General features: G+C 37.8%; 1 protein-coding gene across 3 annotated transcripts in view; it reads right to left on the reverse strand.

Annotated features, from left to right (window-relative positions):
• The window catches only part of PLD5 (phospholipase D family member 5), a 171,665-nt gene that overhangs the window by 22,737 nt on the left and 130,825 nt on the right, over positions 1-18,103 (reverse strand). For all 3 annotated transcript variants that reach the window (XM_051783815.1, XM_051783816.1, XM_051783817.1), the window contains one exon: positions 13,234-13,361. In XM_051783815.1, coding sequence (XP_051639775.1) covers positions 13,234-13,361 — 128 coding nt within the window. The remainder of the gene's footprint in view (positions 1-13,233; positions 13,362-18,103) is intronic.

Raw genomic sequence — 18,103 nt, forward strand, 5'->3', positions numbered from 1 at the left:
TTCCTTTCGCAAACTGAATAGAGATTGGTGGCAGGCATGCTGGGGACACAAGCTGGGACAATGACATTGCATATGAATTATTGCTATAACTGTTGAGCTTTGCCAGACTGCCTGATCAGAATTCAAACCCTTTTTTAATAGATGTAAGCTGAGGGCCAAAAGTGCTACTCAACTTTTCACTGAGCCTTGATTAAACTCAGTATATAAGACCTTGAGGTAAGCTAGAAATCCAAGCAGTTTAGATAGGTGAGACAAATTAGCAAAACAGTACACAGACAGCCCCAGGACAATGGCTAACTGATATGAAAATCTGTTTCAGAAATCCACTGTTGCTCTCTGTCCTTTTCGTACAAGTAGCTATCTTAGATATTTGTGGGGTTTCTGGCTGCTTCAACATGGAAGTAACATCTCCTGTAAGGATATGGTCCTGGTATATTAATACATCATATTTGTGCTTCCTGACTCTAGCAGTAAAACTGGGAACACAGAGTCACAGGACGGGTAAGGTTGGAAGGGACCACTGGAGGTCTGCTAGTTCAGCTCAAGCAGGGTCATCCTAGAGCACATGGCCCAGGATTGCATCCAGACAGTTCTGGAATATCTCTAGTGTGGACACAACCCCTCTGGGCAATCTGTTCCCATGTGTGGACACCTGCACAGTAAAGAAGTGCTTCCTTATGTTCAGGTGGAACTTCCTATGCATCAGTTTCTACCTGTTGCCTCTTGTCCAATTGCTTGGCACCACCAAGAAGTGCCTGGTTCCATCTTCTTGACATGCTCCCTTCAGATACTTAGAGACATTGATGAGGTCCCCTGTCAGTCATCTCTTCTCCAGGCTAAACAGATCCAGTTTCCTCAGCTTTTTTTTGTGAGGTGAGGTGCTCCGGCATTAAATTTGATAAAAATGCCTAATAAGTCATCAACCTGATTAGCAAAATTGGCCTGTTCAATACCATGATTTTCATGACTTCTGCAGTTTTCTGAAAATACATTTAACAATTCTGTTTGCAAGCGCTGCCTGCGCAATACACCTCCCTCAAGCAAGGATTAATAGGTTGCCACTGAGTAGCTCCAGGGAAACATCAATGATTTCACTGTTTTGATGACTACTGTTAAGATAAGTTAAGAAAGGTGACTGCATGATGACTTCCAAACCAGACCTTGATGCTTATGACGACAATATCAAAATCTGAAAAGGTTAGTGATGACATTAATGCTACACATTCATATAGAAGGAATGCTTTGTCAGAACCTGTTTTGTTCTGCTTGATGACTTATGGGTACAGAAAGAAGAGATTTTATTCTGAACTGCAGAATCATTTTTCTTTGATAGAATGACTGAGATGATTGCCTTTCCTTACCCTGACTCATGGAGATTTATGGCATGGTATTTCAGCCTGATTTACTGTGTGTTTTTTTCACAGGACAATACTAAATCCCATTTTCCATGAAAGGATTCAACTGTTAAAGCAAGAGGTGACCAGGCTCCATTTGGGAACATTCTGGAGTTGAGGCAGTTCTGAATGAAGACATTTTTTTAGAGGGGAACTGTCATCTGTGCAATATCAAAGTGTGTGTGCATAACTTTCACGATTATTTTAATGATGTTATTTTTTCAGTTGAACAAGATTAATCTGATGGGGTATGCTAACCACTAAATCCCTCTGAGGGGAATCTGCCTCCATCCATTAACATCACTGACCAAGATTAGTTGCCAGCAAATTCTTGTGGAAGATGTCAGAATAGACTGTGGTGCATTAGCTCCCCTTCAGAAATTTAGCTGGGTTTTAATGAACAGTTTCACTTCCAGCATAATATAAATCACATTTTTGGGAAAGTGGTGAATTTACTGCTTTTCTCATATCCATGTAAGTTTCCTGATTATTTCAGACTCTACCACCAGTTGTTGAGGCAGATGCTGGAACCCTGGGTCACACTATGTAACCTGTATTGTTATCTGGGAAAAACAAAATGATAACAATTGGACTCTAAATGATTCTATGATTCTAAAAGGCCACACTAGCCTTAAGACTCTTAAGGAAGGGCATGCCTACCCCTATGCTCTTGAACTCCAGCATTCGGCTCTGGTACAGACGTGCAGCACAAACTTTAGCCCTGCCCAGTGCAATCTGGCTTGGTCTTGAGAACAGCAGGACTGATAGGTGCAAACAGGTCAAGTTCCACTGCACTCACTTTGTGCAAGCTGTCTGAAAGCCATCTCTGGCAAAGAAACCAAAAAAACATTCTAGTGCAGCAACTGCCTTGATTTACATTGTGTGAATTTCAGGGTTTCTTAATAAACTCAACACAAATGAAACTACAGGATTTACAAGTTCAATTGGTTGGAGGATCTATAAATTCGGTTTGAGCCCTTCTGCTTTATTGATCACTGCAGACAGGCTTTACAGAGGTGTGCCTGGAAACCATTCTCATCACTGTGACCAATGCCTTCTTTCAATTTTTTTTTTAAGGCAAGACAGTCACTGGATGAGCTATTTGTGATGTAGTATCTGGGAGATCCTTCCAAACAATTTTTGCAAATTTCAGCAGCTTAACTTGTACACTACTTAAGTCTTATCTCTAGACCATGGACTCAGGCAAGCACACCTCACCAGTGCTGTCTATTCACCACACTGCCTGCCTGTTTGCTTCGAGATAGCAAAAGATGTCTTTAAAGCTGTCTTGTTTTGCACACAGTTGTATGGATGATTTTCTGTCTTGTGTGCAGTGGTGTACTGTGCATGTTCTGGCAGCAAATTCCTGCATGCCTCCAGTTCCCTAAACACTTCTAGAATCCATCCAAAACTCTTGAATCTGATAATCCTAATATACTGATACTATTTGTCAAGTACCTGAGGGACCAGTCATAAAGCAGAACCTCTGATAACACTCTCTTTGCAACATCTATGACTCTTAATTAAGACATAGTGATGGTATGGCAAGTATTAAAAAGCAAGCAAATGATTATAAGGTTAGTTTTACTGGAGAAAGAACTTTCTCTTTTCCTCTGAGTTTTGGGGATTCAACTAGCTGAATATCCCATGCTGCTTCGGAAAGAAGTGAGTTTATCTATTCAAACTGGATATTCCATCATTTTGTTGTGCAGGCTTATTATTGATTTACAATTTATTATTGATTACTCCAATGGCAGGTAAACCTATTCTACAGAACTTTCACAGCAACTAAAAAAAAAAAAAAAGATGAGAAGAAAATAGGATCATGGAATAGTTTGGGTTGGAAACAACCATAAAGATCATGTAGTTCCAACCCCCCTGCCATGGGCAGGAATGCCATTGACTAGACCGGATTGCTCAGGGCTCCATTCATTGTGGCCTTGAACACTTCCAGGGTGGGGCATTCACAACTTCTCTGGGAAACCTGTTCCAGAGCCTCACTACCCTCACAATTTATTCCTACTATCCAATCTAAATCTACCCTCTTTCAGTAGGGTATTCAGGTATCCAACTATCTGCATATGCCATGCTGCTTTGGAAAGAAGTGAGTTTATCTGGTCAAACTGAATATTCCATCATTTTGTTCTGCAGATTCATTACTAATTGATTCACAATTTATTATTGATTACTCCAATGGTAGGTAAACCTGTTCTACGGAAGTTTCACAGCAACTGAAAAAAAAAAAGATGAGAGATCTGTAATTTCAGAGGTCATAAAAAGAGTGATGAGCATACTCCTACAGTCAACAGAAATCAAATAAAAATATGCAGCAAGCTGTTGCTGCATTTTGCCCTCTCTTACACTAAATACAAACACATAATGCAGATGATGCATGTGAGAATGGAGCACAACAGTGGGAGAAGTATGACAAGCAGGAATAGCTTCCTAGCACCTCAGAGCTGGGAATCAGCTCTGCATCGAGAAACCAGCGAAGCTGAGGAGGCATGAGAAGACTTTTTGGCTCCAAGTGCAAGGTGTATATATAGTCTCATGCTGTTTTCAGTAGCTAAATCACAAAACCAGAAGCCCACAGGAGTAAGGAGGAGTCAAGGGCACTACCAGGCAGTAATGAAGCACACACAAGACACAAGTGGAGCAGCCACATTACCCAGATTCCTGTCCAGCGTTAGCCAGCCCTCTGTTAACAGTGCAGAGACAAATAGTCCATTTGCTTCACTGATATTTATTTGTAAATACTGGATGCACAGATAATAAATTTCAAGCAGAGTAAGTCTAATGGGCAACACTGACTGTCCTGGTTTACTGGATGTAACATAGAAAAAGCAGCCTGTCTCAGTTAAAGAATCAAACAAAACATCATACTTCCAAAAATACAAACTTTACACTGTGATAAATGCGTGCTGTGAGTTCTGCACATTTCCAAGAGCAACATATCTTCCCCCACCACCCCCCCAAAAAAAGAGGAAAGAAAATAGAAAATCTGCAGTTTTAGAGATACGTATCAGCCACTGAACTGTTCTAGATTTGGTCAAAGATAGAAACGCTAGGCAAAAGCTCTTAGTGCAAATAATAAAGGTATTTTCAGCCTGTCCTTTGAAGGACAAGCTGTAATAGCATCACAGAAAAATTCTGAAAATACAACTAGCTTTCTGTGCAGCATGAAATATAAAAAAGTAATACACTTTCTAAGTAATAAATTACTAAAGAAGTAATTAATTGTCCATACAGCTCTGTAGTATCTCCTTATACCTGTTTTCTTCAGATATTGACTTCATTCACCTATGCTTGAAGATCTGGGTTGCACTTTTATGTTATCTTCATAATATTGTGTAGTTCAGGAAATAATGCCATAAAAATAAATCACATGAAGTCTGGGTTTTTTTAAGGATTGGATCACATGGATAACAGCATATCAAAGCTTTTTAGAAGCAGATATTCTCTGTCTTATATAAGAGAGATTTATTAACCCAGAAATACAAATTTAGATAAAATATACTGGTATTATGTTGCCTGTACTTTCAATCTAGTATTTACCCATCTGAGATTGATTGAACCTTGGTGTACAATGAAGTTGAAAGAGCCTTGTGTCCTGTTATAGGCCTCTGCTCAATTTACTAATAGTGATATGATACTGAACACCACTGGGACAGTAAGACAATTAAGCACATTATTAGAAGAAGATGGCAAAGACTGACAAAAATGCACAGTAGGGACAAATCAAACTAGAACAACATTGTATGAAATGGAAACTCTCAATATAAGTTTTGCTTGACTGAAAAGATGTAATTCCACTGTCAGACAAAGCATCTTATCTCAAAAGGACCAGATGCGCCATTACATAACTTCAAGAGACTCATTTAGATAAAAGTTAAAAAAAAAAGACTGATTATAGTATGCTTTTGCTCTATGCAGTTCTGTAAAGAGGGGATGCAACTGTCATCAACAGAAATTGCAAATGTGCAGATCCTGTCTCAGTGATCAGTTTTGAGAAGTGGATTCACTATAGCAAAATTTTGCGAAACTGGAAACAAATGAGATAATCGTGATGTAGTGTGAGACATATAGAAATCCAGTATTTATTACATATTGGTTTTATAGGAGGACAATTTTGATCACACAAATAAATAGAAAATACAGCGTTCAAGGATGTAATTTGAGCAAATAGTCATTCCCCTTTCCCTGGGAGAGAGACGTAAAAAGAAACACAGGTTGCATATGCTCCTGGCAGCATTCCAGAAATGCTTGAATTTTGGGGAAGTTTTTACTAGGATCTATATCCCCAGAAATGAAGACCAAGAGAAAAAGGGATAATTGCGGGATGAGTTTTGTCACTCATAAGTGTGCCTTTGAGCTATATCTCCTTCACATGAGTCTCCTCAGTGTAACTGAAATGAGACTTTTGAGTAAAGAACCATGTGGATTGCTTCCAATTGATTTTATCCACCACAAGCAAACAAAGGCTTGCTTCTCCAATATTCCCACAATCCTAAATTGCCCCAAACCTGACCTTTTAGATGCATCCCTTAATACTTGAGATACCATCATCTAGCAACTTTTGTCATCTCAGAGTAGGAAGACAAGGACTTTAGGTTTTATCAGTCCTTTTGCCACAAAAGACAAGAGGACGGGAAGGTGGTACAGATGAATTCAGACATTTGCTTTTGTCTCCTTTTTTCTATGTTAAAAGGAGGAGAGCCTGAACAACTAGAATGCAAGACCCATTATTTCGCAAGCCAGTTCTGTCCTGTCTGGTGATAACAGGTAAGATACACAGCAACATTTCAGGTACTCTTGGAGACATCCTGCTGCAAGCCTTCCTACAGCTAAGTTCAAAAAATTAATTCATACTGAACAAATAAAATATTGGTTCATCAGTTTTTACTTAAAATTGACATACACAAAAGTGTGTCTTTTGACCAACTAAGGTTTTGGAATTTTTTCCCTTTTCTTCCCTCCCCCCCTGCCATGACTATAGGGTTATTAATTCCAGAAAATTATTCAGAATCCAATATAATTTCACTGTAAATATGCACTAGATTATTCATATTTATCATAAAAAGCATAACATTGTTTATCAGGTGCTTAACAAATCTTTTTTGAATAATTGTCATAACTCTCCATCTTAGCTAATTTGACTGTTTATTAAACTGAACTATTAACAGAATAAATGAATCGGGCAACTTATTCTTTATTCTTCAAGTGTAATTGATAATTCATAATTGCTACAACTATCATGTGCTGTAGGAGTAAATCCTAAAGAGACAAGTATGTTTAATATACTAACAACCACAATGGACAAATAGTCCACAGAGAGTTTCTCATTTATGCACTGTCACATGTCTCACCTACAGTATTTTGACCCTTTTGTGAATTTATTTAACATCTTAGGTCCATCAAGTAAAAACCTGTCACCTCAGAAAAAACACGTCTCTGTTTCCAACCTGATAAAAAGTGTTGGGACGGTTTATCTAATTTTCTAATTTCCTTAAATTATGCAAATACAATTAGTAGTTTCTAACTTGTAACAACAAGAGAGTCAGAGGAGGATGGAGAGGAAACTGCCTGAAAAGGAAATACTGTTGTTTAGTGGTCCTGTCAGATACCCAGCTGTCACATGGGACACTTTAGAAAGTGCTCCAAGGCACTGCTGAGCATCAGCAGGAACAAATCATTGATCCTTTGCAACAGAGATGATTAAATAAACTTCTACTAATTCATTTCATGAAAATTCAAAAAATTCTACTCATAAGCCTGATTTAGAAAGAATTAAGATGTCTTCATAAATAAATACATAGGTGAAGATACTAGAAATTATTTTTCCAGTCTTCCTTCTTGATAGATTTTTTAAGACAAAGAGAAATCAAATGCCTTTCTGAAGCCTTAGTTTTTATCAGTGAAACAAATCACACAAAGAATCCAAGAGAGACATAAAATAATGGGAAAATAAGAACAAGTGCCCATGGTTATTTTTTTGTCCTTAAAAATGTATGTTTTACAGCCTGGTTGTTTTTCTATCCTTTAAAAATCATTTTTTTTACAACCTGGTTGGTTTCTTGTCCATAAAAAAATTACGTCTTACAGCCATTCAGCTTAAACTGATCTGAATTTAAACTAATCAGAAGAATGAACAATCCAGAAAACTGCTGGCAGTTTTTACACAGCTAAGAGAAAAAAAACATGGGTCTGCTTAGGATCTTTTCCTCAATATCAGATGAGCCAAAATTTAAGTAGAAATTTTTGAGATAATGCTTTAAGATGTCCCAGGTGAGACAGAGTAAATGACTACCTGCAGTGGATCTGAATCTTGGGGTTGTTTAAGAACCAACAAGATGGGAGATTTTCCAACTACTTGATTATATTTCACACTTTCCATCCATACCTTCTCTTCCTGCAGGGCGGTGGCTGCTGGTCCCCGATACTGAGCAGAAAGTTGGGTCTGTCCCTGCTGCAGGGCTGCTCTCACTGCTACCTCTCAGCCATCACCAGCCACTGCTTTTTTTGAATCCCCAGGCTTCCATCTTCCCCACAGCTCTTTAATCTCCAGGATCTCTCCCATTTCAAGGACTTTTCCTGCAGCAAGGAACTTCACCTTCTTCTGTTCAGGTCCCCTTCTTTGCTTCAAGACCACTTCTTTCTGGTACCCCAACACTCATCCTCCAATCTAAACAGTTTCCATGCATGAGCACAAGGCCTGAGCAGCTTCCTAACTCTGTGGTTCTCTCTCATGTCTCTTCAGGAACTGGAGGACACCTGATTTGCCACTTTCATTCCATCCATTTGTTTACAGTCAGACTCCACAATTCCAAGGAGCAATCAGCAAGCTTCTACTTGAGACCTTGAACATTCAAATTTGATCACTAACCTCCACACATGCACTCAACTACCTGGTACATGTTAGTATTCATGATTTAAGCTTTTTTTTTTTTTTGACTACAAGACAAGTTAATATTAGCCTGATTTCACTTCAAGTGAAGACAATCGGCTTACTTTTACTTGTTTCAGTAATTTTCATTAGTAGAATTTTCCAAGAGCTGATTATTTGTTGCACATAAATGCATTTTTCTGAAGTGGTTTGACTAATTCATTACAGTTTTTTGCCCACTGGATTTGATTATTCATGTGTAAATAAAACTTTTCCAAAAATGTTGTTAGTATAAAGAGCTCCAGAAGTGTTTCTTGAGCTGATTAAAACTGGGAATGTATTACAAACCTCATGCTCATTAACTGAATTAAGGAGTGAAATATATTTTCAAGCTTTGCTGGAACTATTGGAGAGAGTCATGGAACAAAAGAAATATATGAAAATTTTTGTTAACTATTGTGCTGTATTTAATATTATGGATTATAAAAGTTGTTATATAACAATTTTCTTTTATTAAGTATATTAATAAGCTACCTAGTCAAGGAACTAGTAACTACAATATAGCACCATAGCTATCATGATTGCTATTAGTTCAAGCCATAGGCAAAAATTAATCAGTATACATACTCAATTTTAGGCATGTTTGAGTGACCTTATTTTTCAGCCAAACATTTTAACATAGATGCATGTATTTTGCAGAAAAAAAAAGACTTCAATGCATTATTATCTTAAATATATACCTAAGTAGGTTGCACAGCTATGGCCCAAAGATGTTCCTTGCTTTGTTCAATGGTCATAAGAACAACTTCTTAGTAGGTGAGAATCTGGGAACTCTCGGAAAATACTTTATCAATTGCATCCATTACCAGATGCATATCAGTGAAATACAAGATTGAAGTTGTACAGTTGATCACATACATCTCCTACATGAAATAAAAAGTTCAAAATGTAATTTAAAATGTTATCTTAAAAATTTTCCTCTTCTAGTGCCCCCCATGAATGACATTTTGAAGTCAGAATGGCACTGTAAAGAACAAGAGAACATCTCTCCAGATGTCCTTCATCAAGCTGGTAAACTTGTAAGACACATTGTTTATACAAATTTGGCATCATTTTATCAGTTTATAAAAATTTACAGCAAGAAACTAGATTATTTCACTGGTAAAATCTTACATAGCTTACTAGACCTAAGAAAAGGGTAAAAACTCTGGCTGTTCATAACCCTCAGTTTTCAACAGATTATGTAATTGGGCAATATTTAGCTATATTGATAACAACAAATAAAGATGCATCCCTGACACAAAATTTAGACCTGTTTGAAGAAAAGATCAAAATATTTCACTATGAATGAAAAAACATCCAGTTTTTGTAAAATCTTGTTTTCAGGGACTCTAAACTCCATAGCCTGTAGGGTTTGATTTCAAACTGAAGCAGATAGCTGACATGCATGATTTCAGCCAGAATTATTAGTTTTGACAAACTGGCAATCTAACTGAAACACGGTTTTACTTGAAAAGTAAGGATGTGTTCTCAGCCTTGCTCATAATTTCAAAGCTGAGAGTCTAGCAAGTATTAAAACTTTGACAGTGGAGGCACAAGGATATATGCAACTTTAAAGGTTATTCCTAAGTAATAAATGCACCATATGAAAATCTCTCCTTGATGTGGAAAATTTGGTTTTAAAGAAAATACTCGTATTGCTTCTTGTCAGTGGTGGCAAGTCAAGAAAATGGCAACAAAACTCAGTAAGCTTCATATGAGATTGATCTCTAGTGTCAAGTTTAAAAACAGAGAGAATTCTCCACAAATATTGCAAAACCAAAGCATGTAAGCCCTGATGTTGTTTTCCAAGGAGCTGTTAAAAGTTAAATCACTGTTTGAGCTTTAGATCTAGCCTCATAAGAGACAAATTATGCTAACAGATTTAGTTGGGGTTTTTTTTAGCCCCATGCAAAGGGACAAAATAGCAATAAACCCCAGTCATATTTCCTGCAGTAACTTTGTGTAAATATTCTCTAGCACACTCATATGTCAAATGCTCTGTACTGCCACAACAAAGAAGCATTTCTACATCTTAGGCCCTTAACAACCAAGACGTAGATCTGCTCTGGAACTATAGCCCAGGGTGAGGTACCATAGAGACCTGCTGCATCTTTAGTGTGGTTGCCATACCAGCAAAGCAGGTAGGTGCTCCTGTATGAATTATGCAGTGTACTGGCCTGAATTATGCACAGCACAGAGGAAGCAGTACATGCAGAAAATACAGGGGCAGGCATGTGAAAAGATGACAACAAAGTACAGTTAAAATCTGAAGCTTTTCATTACACTTTATGTATTATTAGATGTGAAAATGGATGCACTCACATAATTTACACTGGAACTGTGCTGCTAAATAATGAGACACTGTTAGCTACAAGGTGACTGACTCACATTGGATATTTTGTTGAGTGAGAAGACAACTGCTGTGCTTGACAGGTCATATGTTTCTAGAATAGGAGAGACCTACTTTGTTCTGTGATTTGCTGTCAAGGTCTAGTAATACTGACCAAAGTGGCTTGCTGATTCAATAATCACCAGTTCTGATACTCTGCAAGTCCGATGAAGAGACCATATTCAACTAATCAACAGCCCAGGCTGTCTTTTCATGGTCCTTTCTCTGCAGGCAAAACAGGATGTAATGGGAAACATGCAGTGGCATCTGCAGTAAGTCTCCTCTTGCTGCAGAACTGCAGAAGCCCTATCTCACTACGGCAGGCAGGGCAAGTGAAAGGACATGGGTCAGAACAGGCACTATCTACCATTTATCAGGTACTCAGTCTTTAGTCATTTAGGCTGCTTTGAGAGAAGAAAAGAGGGACCTGGTTCCCTTATTTGCAGCTACACTGGGACTCTGGTAATGAGAACCCTTGGGAGATGTGTTTCCCCAGTGAGGGCTCAGCTCACCATGGGTTTTAAGATTAGGTCCCACGCGTGTGCTAAGCATTTTGCTTAAGGAAGGCACTCAGAATAAAATGACAATAGTTCTAAGCTTATTTTGTTTCTTATGTGAAAATTTCAAGACAGATTATTATTTTAGGAAAGCATATCAGATCTCTTTGACAGGTGCCCTGATTTATTAACCTCTGACTCTGGAGAAAGGGAACTGGATACTCATATCTAACGTCAACGGGAGCCAAGCATCTAATTTCCTTAGGCTCTTCGGAAACCCCAGCATACATTTCTCAACTAATTGAAAGCAGATTCTCTTTTACTGTAATTCAGAGATATTTCTTTTTGCTCTTAACAAATATTCTTCTGAGTTTCATCTTATAACTACATATGAAAATATACTGTTATATGACAAGAAGATTAATAAAAATGCATGCAGAAAAGTGTGATAAAATTAACAGTGAGGAATCACATTTGAAACACTGGCCCACAAGTAACTGGCATAAAAATTTAACGTATATTAATTAGAAGGTTTAAGATTTACTTCAGCATGAGAAGACCAATCCTATATGGAATTGTAGTATCTCTGATAAAGATTATAAGTACATAAATAATAATCTGTGTGTTAGATGTGCTTCTTTTGTCCACATTTATTATTTTCACCACTACTCAAACCCCCAGTTAGAAGAGGCTTCAAAGTTAAAATATTTATAAGCTAAATAAATCCTGTGACAAGCTATTTTGTTATGACATAAGGACAGGATAGTTCATGAGGCACAGGCAATTTACATTTTCTAGACTGTCTAAAAGCCCAAACTATATGTTCCTACATTGACTGAAAATACAACATACTCTCGGCCAAGACTTTCTCTGGTTTGCTAATAATATCATCTTTTCTATCAATATTCCAGATTCCTTTGTAAACATTAAAAGGTTACCTTTTAAATAAATTAATATCATAAGAACAGCAAAAATGCATTTAACCACTCTTTCCTTATTAAAATGGCAGATTTGTTTTTATTCAGACTTTCAGTCTCCTAGCTCAAAACAAATTCAACACAACCAACACACACATTCTTCTTTATAAAATCATTAGAATCTATGTTCACAGTTATTCCTATGTTTCTGAGAGTCTACTCATATTTAGAAAGTAAGCGTTTTTACTGCAACTAATAACTACCTAGAATCGCTTCTTTTCCCCCTCTGTTGTGCATTTTAATTACTGAGATCTAAAAGCAAAACTTTCACTCCATAAATGTGACTGACAGCAGCCTCACACAGTCAATGGTATAGCAAAAATTAACATGACAGCCGTTAATGATCCTGAGGTTGCTGTAGAAAGAAAAAAAACACATGGATACCTACAAAAAGCCAAATAAACTGCATTACTGATGAAATACTTCTCCAAAATGGTTGCAGACTATAGAGAGTTCTCAGCAGTGGTTGTTGGCAAACCTTCAACTCTCACTCATGTTTATCAAGAATAAAAATATGGAATTCTCTCTAACACATACATCCTTGAAAAACATTATACTATTTGACTCTCTGTAGCCATAAATCTCTCCCTCTCCAAAGGTAGTGGGTATTCCAGGACAATACCCACTATCTATGTGGAAGTCTTTCCAAATATTGTTTTTGCTTTTTTAAATGGCAGATCAGATGGATGAGGTCATGATATGACCACAGAGTTTCCATAGTGGTTTGTTTACCAGAAGGTTTGCTCAATTTTTTTTTTTTTAAATAAAATAAGTAAACTGGAACTTACAATAACCATCACAGAAATCAATAAAAGCAAATTTTAAAAATCTAAGTATAACCATGGAAGATAGCTGTCACAATGAAAAGAAGCAAAATTTATAGTAATACACTTTTGCCAACATAGAAGAGTCATCAAAACTGTGGCAATACAGTTTTTGATGCTGGCACCTGTCAGAAAATAGAGCTATCCAAGTGGCTTCCAAACATTACTTTTTTCCCCCCCTCATTATACCTGCCAAGGGTATAGGATTACTTTTTCAATTAAATTACCTGTCCCAGTGATCTCCAATCTAGGCTGGCACTTCCAATGTATACATGCTGTTTATCAACAATCCAGAAAGATGACTGAAGCCGACCTTCGTTATATGCTGACATGTTCATATACAACACTTCAGCACCTACAGATTTAAGGATAAAATAATTAATAGCATTACTTAATATAAGGTAATTTACATTATTACAAAAAGAAGCAACTTCACATTTCATGGCTTCAGTTTCCAAAACTAGTGAGGGATGTAATTAAATATACCATTAAGGTATAAAACCAATGATAAACAGTTTTACTGTCCCACTGTTTAAGAATTTAATCAACGTATATTCCAGTTACACAAAAAATATTTAATTAACACATGTTCCATGTATAGGGAACATTCCCATGCATTATAATATTTATCTTTCTTCCATTTTAGAATCAAATAGTTGATTTTTTCCCCATCATTTTTTCTGTACTGCATGTTGCTAAAAATAGTTCATTTTTAAATGTCTATTCTGTACCACACACCAATTACATATTGCAATAATGACCTTTAAAATATGAATGTAAGTAAAACCACTTCCTAAAAAGCAGCCTCTGCTCCTTTGCCTGTGCAATGGTTTGAGCAGGTAGCTACAGCGGCTGTCACATGGAACAGACCTGGACAAGAGGAACATGGCTGGAGAATTAAGGAGCAAGGAAGTAAGCAAAGGCCTAAAGTATGTTGAAACTGCTCTTATTCCCACTAATCTGGGACACTGAACTATCACTTTGAACTGCACAGCTTTAATAAGGATTATAGGCCACTGAAATCAAAGGAGCTACTTGTTGGCCTGTTGGCTCCATCACATCACTAAGAGCATCTGAATTGGCCCCATCAGTATGTTTGCAAAACTAAATCCAGAATATACCTAATATTAGGTAAGGTTAGGGTATTTGTCACACCATTATTGTTCTTTCAGTGCTCCAGTGTGAGCCAAATTAGGTAATTAATCTGAATTAATCATTGCTGAAGGTAATTTATCCACTAATCTTCACACTTCAGTCATGACTAACTGGGGAAGAGAAGTGACACTAAACAATAGCCTGGAGGGTAGTACAGGTTCCAGCCATTTGCCATTAAACATTCATGGGATCTTCAATATCATGAATTCCAGTAATGGTTGAGTCACAACTTCAAAAGAATTCTAGAATACATAATGTATTTCTTTTAATCTAACTTCCTATTTCTGACCTAAGAAACACTTGCAATTTTAGGCAACGGTTACCAGTGCTAAATAGTTCTGTTTTATCATGAAAACTCCAATTTTCCCTTGAACAAATGATTCTAGAAGTTTAGACATCAAGAAAAGAAGAAAAATCAGGTAAGGTGCCACTTATCACAACCCACCAAACAAGCAACATAGGATTTTGAGCACATTACAGAATTTGTTCATTGGTCAATTACACTTGGTGTAATCCAGCTGCCTTTCCCTTTTTTCTATGTTTCACCCATCCACACTCATCTATGCTTAGAAACAAAGGGGTTTTTTTCCAATTTGCTTGGAATGTACTGCTGCTACTTTCAATCCATGCATTAATTAGCAGAACCGTGCTAATTATTGAGATAATATGTGTGAAATGAAAAAGAAATCAGAAAACACTATAGCAGGTGTTAAATGGTTTAAACTGTTTTCTGGTGAATAAACAAAACAAAAGCACCTACTATTAGCTAAGGACAGCCATTCTGTAAGGCACTAAACTTCTAGCTACTTATCCAAAAACTGTGTTTAAAATCAACTTTAACATAGCAGTTTGCCTTGATGATGTTTTCTTTTCATACATCCAATTTGCAACATTAAATAGCAGTACGAATTTAACACCCACAACACACCTACATCAAATAGGTTATAAATGAAATGTTAGGAGTTTTGCATAGGAAAGATAAAACAGTGGGAAGCAACAGTGAACTTCCTTCTCATAACTGAGAGCCTAAAATAAATACAATTTAAAAACATTTTTGAAATATCCAATGACAAACAAGAATGCTGATTTCCAAAGTTGTAACAGGAGACTGTTTAACCAATAATACTAACATTAAAAATAGCAGACATCATCAGTAATTTGACACACAATTCAAAAGTTGCAAAACACCAGAATTTGTTGACATGGTTCACTCAGACATGGGCATAAGCAGTGGAATGGAACCATCTCTCTAAAATATAATCTAGGCTTCAATTACCAAAATAGTGAATACAGAAATGCAGAAGATACTGCTATCACATATACCACTAAAATTAAAACCTGCAACCCAATTTCTTTTCTTTCTGGAAACTGGTAAGGCTGAGGAAGCAGTATCTCCAAGTTAATTAAAAAAAAAGTCATGTGTTGCAAACAGCAGCTGTTGTGAAGCCTATTAATGAGCCCTTACCTTTTGATGAAAGGAAACATGTATCAGTATTGATAATTGCTTCTGTTCCAGAAGCCCTTGAGATGCTTTGTTAAAATAGGCTTATCAAGCCTTCAACACAATCCACCTTCCCTAGCACGGTCCAGGTCCCATGAGGAAATTAAATTGGACTGATCAATATGTGAAGCCATAACAGAACTCTCTATCATGCTGCAGTCCCAATTACACAAAGCTGGGGATCTACTGAGTTCAACCAGAAGGCACATTTGTAGGTTCAATTGCTTATAAACATGCCAAATAAAGCTAACTATTTTGTTTCATTGAAGATTAAAATGCAGGGTGAGAACCTAGAGAAAACCAGTGCTGTCACTTAAAACTCAAGTAGATTTGTCTATCCCATGAAATTGTGCATTCTAAAGGCTAGGACAGATTATACATTTTCTGCAGGAAGAAAAAAAAAAGACAACTGTAGGGATGTTTTAAGTTACAGACATTTTTCTGAATACTTTTTCTTCAAGGTGGGGAAGAAAAAGTATTCTCCCACTGTATAAGGGAGATGACTGATGCAGTCTGGGATGCACAGAGGGGACTCTGCCACTGACAGCCTGGACCTTCTCCATGTAATGTGAACACAGCCCCTAGGAAGTGCCAGGCTACCACTTAGACTCTTGCTTTGTCTCATAATGGAGGAAGAAAACAAGATATCAGTTGTATTGCAAAAAAGACTGACTTTTCATCCATTTCCAAAAAATATCCAATTCCCAAAGTAATCCCAGAGAAGAAGGATGGCACAAGCAAATGCTATTTATTATTTCTAGCCTTTCAACATCCTGTTTGGTCTAGCTGCCTGCTCTCAGATACTTCACTAACAGTGTCACGAAAGCTACAGGGCAAGCTTGACTTTAAGAATAGGAGCTTGAAGAGAATTGGCATTGTTCAGCCTGGAGAAGAGAAGGCTTTAGGATGACCTAATTGTGGCCTCCCAGTGCTTGAAGGGAGCCTACAAGAAAGATGGAGAGTGACTTTTTCCAAGGGCATGTTGGAAAGGGGGAAGGACAACGGGGAATTACTTCAAAATGAAAGAGAGTAGATCTAGATAAGATATTAGGAGAAACTCTTTACTGTGAGGGTGATGAGACACTGAAACAGGTTGCCCCATCCCTGAAAGTGTTCAAGGCCAGGTTGGATGGGGCTCTGAGCAACATGTTCTAGCGAAAGGTGTCCCTGCCCATGGCAGGGAGATTGGAGCTAGATGATCTTTAAGGTCCCTTGAGACCCAAGCCATTCTATGATTCTGTGAACCTAAGGCTAGGACTTTTTTTATATATTTGAGTCTAAGCACTAAGCTGTTAGCAGGAGCCTTTAATTAAGAGCTCATCACATACACACTGTCACGAAAAACTGTATGTCATCAACACACATTCTTGGCACACTTGTGTTGTGGCATATACTAGCTGTGGATTTTACTGCTACTCAAGCAAAGTCACCAGGCAGCTACACCAACTGTGAGACTCTTCTTCATGGGAGACTGCAGGAGGCTGGATTGCACAGGGCTGCCAGTTGGCCTCCACATCTGAGTTTATGTAACAGTCTGTAGAAGGTGCACCACAAGGCTTTGGAATGCCTATGAGCAGCCTAGGATATTGTCCTTATACAAGGGCAACATCATTGTGCCAAATCACCTCGCTGGTGAATACAGTAAAGCATTTTTGCCAGGACCAAGAAAGAGCAACTGTTTAGGCTGCTATTATCACAGCTGCCTTGAAAGCAAACATACAAATTCTGCCTGCCACAGTTTTAAACAGCACCAGTTACAGGCTAAACTCACTCTGGAGTTAGCAAACATAACGCCCAAGAAACAGAAGCTGCATTTGCTTTTACCACGGCTAAAATTGGTCTTCTGTCTTCACAACTTTCTTATTTTCACTATAGTGTGTTTAAAACCAGAGAGAAAGAAAACTAAGGAGAAGAACTCAAGGAGTTAAAGAAGACAGAGAGTTACCTGGGAAGTTGCAGCAACAGTGATGGGCAGAGCAAGGATGAGAAAAGCACTGACAGCACTGACCTCATCAGCCCTGACAGTAGGAAACAGTGCTGCAGCAGAAAAGAGGATGGAGAGAGATGGAGATACATCATCTGATGGCACATGTTGGGAGTGCATTGTGCAGAGTCCTAGAGAGGTCATGGAGCCAGGCAAGGTTCTGCTACCTCCTGCTAGGAACAGGAAAGTTGTAAAGGTGGAGAACAAGAACAGGGGCTTTTGAATGTCTACTTCCCTGTTTTGGGAAAACAGAGCTTGTCAAGTACAGGCTTCAGAGGTACAGTAGATAAGGGAGGGGAACACATTGCAGCAGGGGGAACTGGGACAGGAGAGTGGGAAGGTTGTAGAGGGATCACAAAGGAGAAGGGACCGCAGGGTACAAGGAAGCGCTCATATATGAAATGAGTCTGGCCACTGAAAGCACCACTGCTTACAGCTCTCATATATTTGCAGTTTG

This window comes from Manacus candei, unplaced genomic scaffold, assembly GCF_025592945.1.
Source record: "Manacus candei isolate 608988 ecotype Guabito, Panama unplaced genomic scaffold, ASM2559294v1 h1tg000017l, whole genome shotgun sequence".
Taxonomy (NCBI): Eukaryota; Metazoa; Chordata; class Aves; order Passeriformes; family Pipridae; genus Manacus; species Manacus candei.